At 40.7% G+C, this 11,298-nt stretch overlaps 1 protein-coding gene across 4 annotated transcripts in view; it reads left to right on the forward strand.

The window, feature by feature from the left end:
* The window catches only part of LOC103552840 (histone-lysine N-methyltransferase ASH1L-like), a 112,203-nt gene extending 103,184 nt beyond the window's left edge, over positions 1–9,019 (forward strand). For 2 of the 4 annotated variants that reach the window (XM_070607343.1, XM_070607344.1), the window contains 8 exons: positions 15–101; positions 1,047–1,137; positions 1,582–1,720; positions 1,839–2,015; positions 3,600–3,762; positions 4,955–4,995; positions 5,909–6,210; positions 6,558–9,019. In XM_070607343.1, coding sequence (XP_070463444.1) covers positions 15–101; positions 1,047–1,137; positions 1,582–1,720; positions 1,839–2,015; positions 3,600–3,762; positions 4,955–4,995; positions 5,909–6,210; positions 6,558–6,649 — 1,092 coding nt within the window. In that variant the 3' untranslated portion in view covers positions 6,650–9,019. Of the gene's footprint in view, positions 1–14; positions 102–1,046; positions 1,138–1,581; positions 1,721–1,838; positions 2,016–3,595; positions 3,763–4,954; positions 4,996–5,908; positions 6,211–6,557 lie in introns of all 4 variants that reach the window. The other 2 variants (XM_008523074.2, XM_070607345.1) reach the window with 1 other exon arrangement.
* Positions 9,020–11,298: the final 2,279 nt, after the last annotated feature.

Here is an 11,298-nt window from a genome sequence, read left to right on the forward strand (position 1 = left end):
TTTTTTTTCTACAGGTGTGGCAACACTGTGACTGTATGGGAGTGAATTCAGATGTGGAGCACTACCTTTGTGAGCAGTGTGATCCAAGGCCTGTGGACAGAGTAAGCAGCCCTCTGACAATATTCTGATCTAAAAGTAGAAAACGTAGCACATGTCCTGCTCTGCTCCTGATGCACTGAATTTCCTTTGATAAGTTACTCAATTTCTCTGGGCCTCAGTTTCTTATACTTTACATTGAGAGTCATAAATTCTGCCCTTCCTTTTCTCAGAAGTGTGATCAAAGGGAAAATAAAATACTCAGAAATCTATGGAAGGAGTGGATCTATATAAACTATGTTTTTTATAAACACTATCAACTATCCATAAAAGAAGTAGCTTGTAAAGTCCGGAACTTGAGTACTTTAAGTATCATATATGTTAAGCAACGTTTAAGTGCAAGGAGCACTAGACTCAGAGTCAACAAAAGTTAATCTTAGGCCCACTTTCCAGGAGAGACAGTGGGTTAGGTAACTTGCCCAGGTTATTAAATGGGTTTTTGTCTTGGTTCTCCTGTATTTATATGTGTGATTTGGGGCAAGTCACCTCTATAAAAGGAGGTATTTAGGCAATATTTCTTAACAATGGTGCTATTGTCATTTTGAGTGGACAGTTCTTTGTTGTGAGGGATGCCTGGCAGAAAGTTTGACCTTCCTGGCTCTTGGACACTAAATGCTAGTACCCTCCCCCAATCACTGTAACAATCAAAGTCCCCCTTCACGTATTTTCAGATGCCCCTAGATGGCACAGACTGACCACACAATTAGTGCTTCATAGAATATAGTTTGGGATATTTAGCCCCTCACCTTTGTCCCCTACCTTCAATTTTCCAAGTTTAACAACTGGTTACTTTCATCTTTTTTTTATATCGGTGGTGTATTGAAATCACTAAACAATGAGTCTTAATTGGTGGGGAAATTTAGGTTTTAGTTCTTTTCCTCTTGAATAGAGATCAGTAGGTTGGATGTAGTAGTCCTAGGCCTTATCCATTGGCTTTCTGCTCTTATCAGGAGGTACCCATGATCCCTCGGCCCCACTATGCCCAACCTGGCTGTGTCTACTTCATCTGTTTGCTCCGAGATGACTTGCTGCTTCGTCAAGGTGCGTACACAGGAGCTGACCCTGCGTCTCAAAGCTGACCTTTCTGAATAGTAGGAGGTATCTGCTATCTGCATAATAGTCATTCTCTCCATATGACCTTAAATAGCAATAGAATATAGGTTTTTATATCCTTTAATCTTTAGACTTGCATACATTTCCCCTCCACCAAATAAAACTAATTTGGACAGACCAGAGTATTATAAAGCTAATTTTAAGACTGGGAAAGACATATAGGAAGTCTAAGAGATGGAAGACGTCTCTCATGTCATTCTCATAATCTAGAATTACCATCACATTTAGACTGTTGGTTGTAGCTCTCTGTATTTATTGTTTCAGATTTTAAGTCCTTTCTATGTAGGTAGACCTTGGGTCAGTCCAGTGGATGCCTAACAGAATTCACATAGGAATCATTTTAACTTTCTTCTGTGTTCTCTGCCTTCCTAGGTGACTGTGTGTATCTGATGAGGGACAGTCGGCGCACCCCTGATGGCCACCCAGTCCGTCAGTCCTATCGACTGTTATCTCACATTAACCGAGATAAACTTGACATCTTCCGCATTGAGAAGCTTTGGAAGAATGAAAAGTATGTGTTGAGGTCCTGTCTCTTTTCTTCCAGCTGTGCCCTACCAGCAAAAAGTGAATATTCACTAGGATCTTGCAAATCAACTAAACCTCTCCCTTCTCTTTTTTTCTCTTTTTAGAGAGGAACGGTTTGCCTTTGGTCACCATTATTTCCGTCCCCATGAAACCCACCACTCTCCATCCCGCCGGTTCTATCACAATGAACTATTTCGGGTGCCACTCTATGAGATCATTCCCTTGGAGGCTGTGGTGGGGACCTGTTGTGTATTGGACCTTTATACGTATTGTAAAGGCAAGTGATCTGGGCTAGTTAAGAAATGACCTCCTATCCCCCATTCATTGGTCTACAATTGCCCATTCCATTCTTGTTGTCTCCATCTGATAAAAGATTATGCAGGGGGGGGTCAGCCCAGTGGTGCAGCGATTGAGTGCTTACAGTCCGTTTCGGCGCCCCAGGATTCACTGGTTCGGATCCCAGGTGCAGACATGGCACCACTTGACAAGCCATGCTGTGGCAGACGTCCCACATATAAAGTAGAGGAAGATGGGCACGGATGTTAGCTCAGGGCCAGCCTTCCTCAGCAAAAAGAGGAGGGTTGGCAGCAGATGTTATCTCAGGTCTAATCTTCCTCAAAAAAGAAAAAGATTATCCAAGGCCAGCTGTGAAGCTTTAGAGAGCTATACTGTCTTTTTTCTTTCTTTTACCTAGTGTTTGGTACTCAATAAGTGTTCATTCTCTTTTTTTAATTAACCAACATTTTTAATACTTTGTACTTAGCACTCTGTTAGCATTTGTGGGAAGATATGTTCCTTCACCCACCGTTCCAGAATCATTAAGGCGATCATCAATACTATACATTAAACAAACAAAAAAAGCACAATAGTTTTGTAAGCTTCATAGTTAACGATGTAGGCTGTGGAGTCAGGCAATCTAATTTCAAATTTTTAGCTCCACCACTTTTACCTGTGTGCCCTTGGGCAAGTTACTTAACCTACTGAAAATAGGGATTAGTATCTATTTTGGAGAGTTTTTTAAAGATTAAATGAAATAATCTACAAAAGCACTTAGCCCAGTTTATGGCTCACAGTACAAGCTCAATGTATGTTAGTTGTCATGATAAGCAGAGTTCAGTTGTCTAGCTCTTTCCCTTAGTATCATAGCAAAATAGTCCAGAAGAATATATATTTCATTCAAAAACTGCTTGGAGCCCCTTGATACTGATGACTCCTCCATCTCACAGTTATAAAGTATCCATTTCCAAATGTGCTTCCCTCATTTATACTGCCATGCTTTTCTCATAACTTCCCCATAATCTGCTGTTTTCCCTTCAAAATGTTCCCTCAAAAATCCCTGCAGCACTCAAATAATTTGCATATCTGGTTTCCTTCCATCCTATAATATGCCCTTCAACTCTTAGATTCCCTTTCTCCTTTTCTGATACTAGTGTCTCGGAACTCCTTTTTTATGCAATCACCAAATGTTTAGTTGTTCTCCTTCTCAAAATAGCTACAATGTGCCGGCCCGGTGGCACAGCAGTTAAGTTTGCATGTTCCACTTCGGTGGCCCAGGGTTCAACAGTTTCAATCTCGGGTGCGGACATGCACACTGCTTGGCAAGCCATGCTGTAGTAGGCGTCCCATATAAAGTAGAGGAAGATGGGCACGGATGTTAGCTCAGGGCCAGTCTTCCTCAGCAAAAAGAGGAGGATTGGCAGCAGATATTAGCTCAGAGCTAATCTTCCTCAAAAAAAAAAATCTACAATGTTTCCCTCTTAAAGGTCTAGCTGCTCTCCCAATGGTGTGTGGTGGTCTCTGGGCAGCTCAGGGTGAGAGAAGGGAAAATCAGAGGACTCTTTAACAGTGTTTGGACTCGTAGGGAGACCCAAAGGAGTGAAGGAGCAAGATGTGTACATCTGTGATTATCGGCTTGACAAGTCAGCACACCTGTTTTACAAGATCCACCGGAACCGCTATCCTGTCTGCACCAAACCCTATGCCTTTGATCACTTCCCCAAGAAGCTCACTCCCAAAAGAGATTTCTCAGTAAGTCTCCTTCCTCTCTTAACTGTCTGTGTCAGGACAGTCTAGTTCATGGATGGAATTCATAGAATAAGAATTTTCAAGTGGCTCTCTGCTTCTTCATCCTGTTTCCATACCAAACTATGGAAATCTCCATCTCTATTTGGGATGTTTGAACAGCATGAATACATTTATTCTGCATTTCCTGGCATGGGCTGTGTCTCAGGAAATTGTTGATTTCGGTTACACTTTTTTAATCAGGTTTTCCTCTTTTTTCTCTCTCCCCTTCTTTACAGTCTTTGTCCTTGAGCCCCATATTGTAGGTTTTTGTTTTGTTTTTCACACCCATAATTTTAAGAAGCAAGTAGAAAGAATAGGAAGAACCCTGAAGAAACCTTTGGTGAAAATAATTCAGTGCTGTTTCTTTTTATCCCTGGATTTGAAATGTAAGACATCATCATTATATAGAATTTGAAAAGTACAGATGCATTAAGAAGAAAAAATTGTGTATTATCCCACTACCTGGAAAATAATCAGTTAACATTTTCATTTTCAGCCTGTATTTTTTCTTTGAAATTGTTGTGAAGATACTCCTCCAATTATTTTGTGCCATTCGTCATTCCATAAAGGTTTTGGTCATCCATCCATCTATTTGCTATAATGAAACCCTAGACTAAGCTCCTCATCCTTGAGTCTTTATTTAATGGGCCTATCAAAATTCATAGTTCTCATCCTGGAAAGCTTAGAAATGGTCTAACAAGAAAGCCAAACCTTTATGTCCCTACTTTTCTTACTGTTATTTTTGGATTTCTCTTAACAGTATTTATTTTGTGTTCTCTCTGCCTGCCACCAAGCCCTGCCTCTCATCTAGACTTCCTTGGTCTTGCTTGCAGTCAGTAGCTCACTGATTAGCTTTGAAACCCCAACCTTAACTACTTAAAAGTTGACATGAGTCAAAGAGAATTATGAGCCTATCCCTTCTACTGTCATTCTAAGCTTACAGAATGCTAAAAACCACTGTGGTCTACAGATTAATAAAAGCACTGAACTTCTGACCTTCAAACACAGTCACCCAGCCTGTAAGGGCTTTAGCCCTATTTTTCCTTCCTTTACCTCCTTACCTCCCCACTTCCCTTATCCTGAGTTGGCCCCAGATCATCTGATCCAGCTTTGCCAGCTTCTGCAATACACTTACCATTTCTTTTCTTCTCTGCAGCCTCATTATGTCCCAGACAACTACAAGAGGAACGGAGGGCGGTGAGTCCCATGGGGAATGTGAGGAGCCTAAAGGATTGACCAAGAACTTGAATGGAGCAAGAGCCCCACTCCTAGGATTGGGGATTCTCTGACAGAGTAACCCATTGTAGTGCCAACCGTAATATGGAAGAACTAGACTTTAATAGCTGTGGTCTCATTATGGAGCCTTAATTGGGGCAGGGAGGGAAATTTGCAAAGATTTGAGGTAAAGAAGAGAGGATTTGGAACTGAACTCTAGACAGATTCATAAAGGTCTCTTTTTTAGATTTCTGCAAACTTTCCCCATTACTCTAAAGTATATCAGCTCTTGGGACCTCTGTTTTCAAGGAACAGAAGTAGCTAGAAGTACACAGTTTTAGCTGAACAATTTGGGTTTATAGTTTTTATTTTTGCTTGTTTTGTACATGAGGAATGTTTTTGGACAATGAGCACTGAAGACTTGACTTGAATTTCCTTTTCTTTTGAATGGTGGCATATCAACTGCTTTACCTACATCTATAGCTTACCATAAGGGAAAAAATATTAGATAATAGATGTGAAAAGAGATTCCAGCAAAGTAAAAACTCCATTTAAGTACTTATTATAGTTGTGCCATATTTCTCTGTACTCATGAAGCAATCAGTGAGAACTAACTAAGCAATTTTACCAGCTCTGGTATATTTTATCGATTACTTGGATTCCTGAAAGAAGAAAAATTGAATTTTACAAATAGAAATTAAATTTCAGGGAAAGGTAGTGATTTGTTCAAATAATGATAAAATGAAGACCAGAGCCAAGGTTCTTACCTCTTGAGCCAAGCTCTAACAGCTAGACTCCAGGATCACAAGCCATCTGAGGTCTCTTCCCTTCATTCCCCTTTCTTCCCCAAGTGCCCTGCTCAGCTTTGCTCTAAATTCACGTATCCTTCTGGCAGATCATCCTGGAAGTCCGAGCGCTCAAAGCCACCCCTAAAAGACCTGGGCCAGGAGGATGATGCTCTGCCCTTGATTGAAGAGGTACTGGCCAGTCAGGAGCAAGCAGCCAATGAGATGCCCAACCTGGAAGAGCCAGAACAGGAGAGGGCCACTGCTGAAGTCAGTGAGGGTGAAAAAAAAACAGAGGAAAGCAGTCAAGATCCCCAACCAGCCTGTACCCCTGAAGAAAGACGGCATAACCAACGGGAACGACTCAACCAGATCTTGCTCAATCTCCTTGAAAAAATCCCTGGAAAAAATGGTAAGAAGAATCAGGCTCATATCTAGGATTTAAGATAAATGGGAAATTAGTGGAGAGAGAATGAAAAAACAACTTCTGCTTACTTGCCCAGAACAGAAAGTATTCTAGGAAAATGGTGTAGTTCTTTCATGGGCCTTCGTTTAGTTGTATCTTGGGAATGAAACTGTGGGAGGTGAGAGGATCTCCTCCCTAGAGAACAACTTTTTTCATCGAGGGCCAGATGAAGGCCTAAGTTGCTTATAGGTCAGAAAAGGAATCACTGAACTCCTGTGATCTCCTTAGAGCTCAGATCTGGAATAAGGGGTGGGAGGGTGGTATTTGAGGAGTCTCCTTGTTTCTCTTTTCAGCCATCGATGTGACCTACTTGCTAGAGGAAGGATCAGGCAGGAAACTGCGAAGGCGTACTTTGTTCATCCCAGAAAATAGCTTTCGGAAGTGAACCTCAAAGAATGAGAACCTCAAGCATCTGGGATCCAGTGGAGCTAACAGTCCTGCCTCCTGTTCTCTGAGTGTAGACAGGGGTGGGAAGGGTCCGTCCAGCAAGGGGAATGGGGCCATGTCGTTGACATTAGGTACTTAATAAACCTTGGAGCTAGTGGAGAGGAAGAGGAACGGGATCTGTCTAAACAGTTCAGTTTAACTTGTTTTCCTCTCCATTGCTTTACCCTGAGGGTTAATAATGTAGGGAGGAGGGCAGAGCACATTGGGGATGACCAGAACCTTTTGGTACTTTACAGCACTTGCCCCTCCCCCCAGCTTGGGTTTTTCTGTGTCATCCTCTGATGCCACAGGCACTGCTAAGAAGCTGCTTCCTATACCCAGGTAAAAACTCAAAATCCAAAGGGATAGGGCCAGGATCCCCACCCGTACCCCATCTGTTCTCTATAGGCTCTAAGAGCTACCCCAGAAACCTAAAACAGAAAGAGTAGCTGGGGCTTCTTTCCAGATCCCTGACTAGGAAAGTTTCTCTCTCCTTTCTTGCCCATCCAGGTCGAAGTAAAATGTGAGTTGACAACTCAAAGCACTTGGAACTGTTGCCCCTCTCCCTACTTCTCCCCCCCAAAATGGAATCATGGAATAGAGAAGGCCCCCATGGGGTCAGAAGGGCATAGTCCTTATTGTAATTATTGTTGTTTTAACCTTCATAACCTGCCGAACATATTTTTTTCTAATGAGAAGGCCAGGCCCCCGCCAGCACATGTGCTGTGTATGCGCTGTGGTTCTTGTGTATCTGCTGTGCTGTGCGAATGGAGATTCATTTCAAAATAAAATCATTCTAAAACCTACATAAAAATGAACTCTAACCCCCCCCCAACAAAAGTCACTACATAAACTGTTGAGCAGTATTCACCTATCAGAGTATTTGTTGTGAGTGTAGATTATCAATTGAAAACACTACTCTTGTTTTCTTAATTGTACAGTTTTCAATGTCCATCTCTTAAAGAGACAGTGTGTTCTCCCTACCCCTAGTCCCATCTTTCCTCCACCCTCCTGATGTTTTCATCACCAGGAGGAATATCCAGGGTGTCTCTTTCCTTCCCATCCTCTTGACCAGAAGTTACCAGACAATACTGTCTCTTTAAAAATAAAATTTAAAAAGCTTTGCTTTGTTGTCTTCTCAGACATCCATATGCATATACATTTTAGATGTTCTTTAAGAGAAAAGATGGTTTTTAAATGTGCCAAGTTGTGTGTGTATATATATATGTATGTATATATATATATATATATATTCTGCTGCGTGATTAGTAAGCAATACAATAGTAAACATGTCTCCATTACTTTTTTCTAATATTGGACCAATGCTGTCCTAATTGTACATTTCCCCTTATGATGACGATGCTCTGACTTGTTTAGGTAGAAACAATGACCACCTTCCATTCCATTGAATTTTTTTTCTTTTTCTCCTTTCTGTGTCAATCTTGAGGAAAAAAAACAAAACAAAAGAGACAGGGGATGCCAAAGATCCCCTTGAGCAGAGAAAAAGCAGAATAAATATTTTATTAAAGAAAAAAGAGAATTAAGAAAATAGTTTGGAGTATTTTCTTACTGTAGAGAAGCACTGTACATTACTAAGAGACCTGGGTATAAGATACTCACGTGTGGAGCTGGAAAAATCGCATGTCCAAGCCCGTTTGAGTGATTTCTTTTGGTTTTCATTGCAGGGAGCCGGGTGGGAGGGAGGTGGGAATAGGGGCACTTTGGGGGTCTCCTTTTAGTCAAAAGCAGGAAAATGACAAGAAAGAGATTAAAACTCAATGTTTCCTTTAATAGTGTTAAACACTAAAATTTTAAAAAAGACAAAAAAAGAAAAAAACTTTGTAAAATGAGAGAACAGAAGCAAAAGACACTACGCTCTGTCATTTTATCTTTCTTTTGTTGAAAGACTAAAAACTGAAATGTTTTTTAGACAATCAAATGTTAGGTAAGTGCAAAAACTTGTTTTTTCTTACTGGTGTAGAAATTAATGCCTTTTTTTATTTTTCGGTTATTTTATAATAACAAAACAAAAAGAACCCCCTAGCTGCCAGGTGGGTTTTGGTGTTTGAAATGCGGGGCAAAGCACTACATCACTGCAAATAGATACAGAGTTAGTCTGCATGTCTGTAGGCTGTGTGATTGCGGAAAATATAAATGCTGCTAATATATTTCCTTTTTACAAAAGCATATCTAAATAGATGATTGTTTTGATGTTAATCTTTGTAAATTATGTATTACCAATTTTAACATTGGATGTAATTGCATAAAAAGCTTGCATCTCAATCCTTGAAAGTCTAGTATTAAATGGAAAAAACTTTTCCTAACTGCAGAGTGGTGAGCTTGCTATTTTTTTCTTCTTTCCTATCCTCCATTTATCTTCCAGTCTTCTCCATCCTATTTCCAAAGAGATCTTTTTAAAACCACATCATCAGCATCCTGGTCCCCACATGGGCACACTCACTGCCATTGACTATTGGATAAAGCCTTTTCCTCAATACTAGGATCTTTTTGGTCTGGGCCCAGCCTAACGGATCAACATAATAATGTGTATCTCCATCTCTTGCACATATATACATTATTTAATATTCATTAGCAACCTCCAAGTTTGCCAATAGTAACTTTAGGCCACCATGTGTTAGACCATTTCCATCGTAAGCAGTTTACATGTATTTATTTATTAATCTTCACAACAGCCCCTTCAGGTCGAGACCAAACCCAATTTTGTAAGTGAGGCAACTGAAGCAACAGAGAGGTTAAGAAACTTGCCCGAGATCACATAGCTAGTTAGTTAATCCTCATAATAGCCCTCTGCAGTTGTTATTCTCATTTTGTAGCAGTGAAAACCAAAGCTCAGGAAGGTTCAGTAACTTGCCTGAGATCACCCAGGAACTAGTGTTGGAGCCAGAACTCCAAAATCTTTATGTTCATCCGCAAATAGGAAAGTGTCAGAAATAGCCAAAGTGTAACCCTACTAAGATAAATCCACTCCTGCCAACAACTGAGAAACCTAGCAGCATTTTGCTCCAGACATGGTTTGGACGTTTAGGCTTTGAGTTCAGCTGGAAGACAGTTGCTCAGAAGCATTGAGACAACTGACTGTGAGAGCTCGATCCCACTCCTACAAGGACAAGAGTTCACCTACTCTTGCATAATAGTCTCTTCATGGCTGCAAAACAGTACAGTAATTTTAGTTAATTTTTCTTGTTTTTTATCTTGAAGTTTTTTAACCTTTTGGTATCTGCTGCACCTAATAAAAGTACAAAACAATTTTATATCAACGCTTGGTCTATTTCATGATGTTCTGCAAGGAAGTTCCACTGCTCCGTTACCACCTACGCAAGCCTGAGCATCATCAGGCTCTGACTCCAAATAGTGCCTGAGGCTGGATCTCACTGGTTATGCTCTAACGGTATCATCCTAGGACTGTGCTAAAACTAAGCACGTGGGGAGAGGAGTTAGAAAAAGGAGAAGGCAGGTTGAATCATGAGCAATGAAAGCTCTGTGTCAGTGTAAGATTTCTGGAACTTTAGGAATCATGCGCCACCCCAAGATTACTCTGCAGATCTCACTTTGAGAAATATTGGTCCCAAAGTCAAAATAATAGCAATCTTCCATATCTGTTTTAAAACGTCAAACTTATAAAAATAAAAACTTCTTTTGCAATAATAATTTGCAATTGGAGAAGCTTCATAAACTTGAGTACTCAGCCTCCTAATAGGAGGGATTGTTAATGAGGGATTCCCCATAGCCCTCAGAATCCAGTTTGAGGAGCATGACCCTAGAAAACACCTGAAATACAAACAGGTTAAAGTTGAGAGGGCAGTCAAACACAAAAAGCAAAATTAAAGCAAGGAGCAGACGAATAACAAATTGGCCAGGAATGTGGAATGTTAACCCTTAGAAAATGGCAAAAGTAAATTTGAGTGTAACCAAGTCTGCTCCTGAGCATTTCCAAAGCTTTGGATCTGAGGTTTTTATTTCCCCAAGTCCCCTCTCCTGTCATCAGCCCATTGTGCTCTTCAACCAAGTTCCCAAAGTTGCAGGAAAACTTCCAGATTTCTTTCCCCCGTGTTTTCACCTCAGTTCTCAGCTTCCCCCTAACTTTCCTGTTGCCTGGTTACAAATATAGTTTTCTATTCTTCTAACCTTTTCTCCTCTAGGCAATCATTTATAGTGATTTCCAACAACATCCTCAAAGCTCTAGAGCGTCATAGCTAGTCTCATTTCAAAAGACTGAAAGGAAACTCATTAGTAAAGTAATAGATGTCAAGTTATTTCACTTTCTGAAATTATATCACCACGGAATGGTGATATTAAATAGAAAAAAATGTGTCACTTCTTGCAGCCCTTTAATCCTCCTCTTCACCTCAGATATGAATCTAATGAGTACAATTTCAAGGGCCATGTAAGTCTTCCCTACCCTCCCATATTTACTCAGGCTTCTACCATATCAGTCTTACAAAACAAAGCAATCAAGTCCCAGAATAGAGACACACTTCTGAGATTCAGGCACCAATCGGGCCACTTCTCTGTTCCTCAGGGAATAAGAACTGAACCTGGGCTAGGAAGGAAGCATCTCCGATGGGCTTCCCATGGGGGTGGGGGCCT

The sequence above is a fragment of the Equus przewalskii genome, unplaced genomic scaffold (assembly GCF_037783145.1).
Source record: "Equus przewalskii isolate Varuska unplaced genomic scaffold, EquPr2 ChrUn-10, whole genome shotgun sequence".
NCBI classification, from domain to species: Eukaryota; Metazoa; Chordata; class Mammalia; order Perissodactyla; family Equidae; genus Equus; species Equus przewalskii.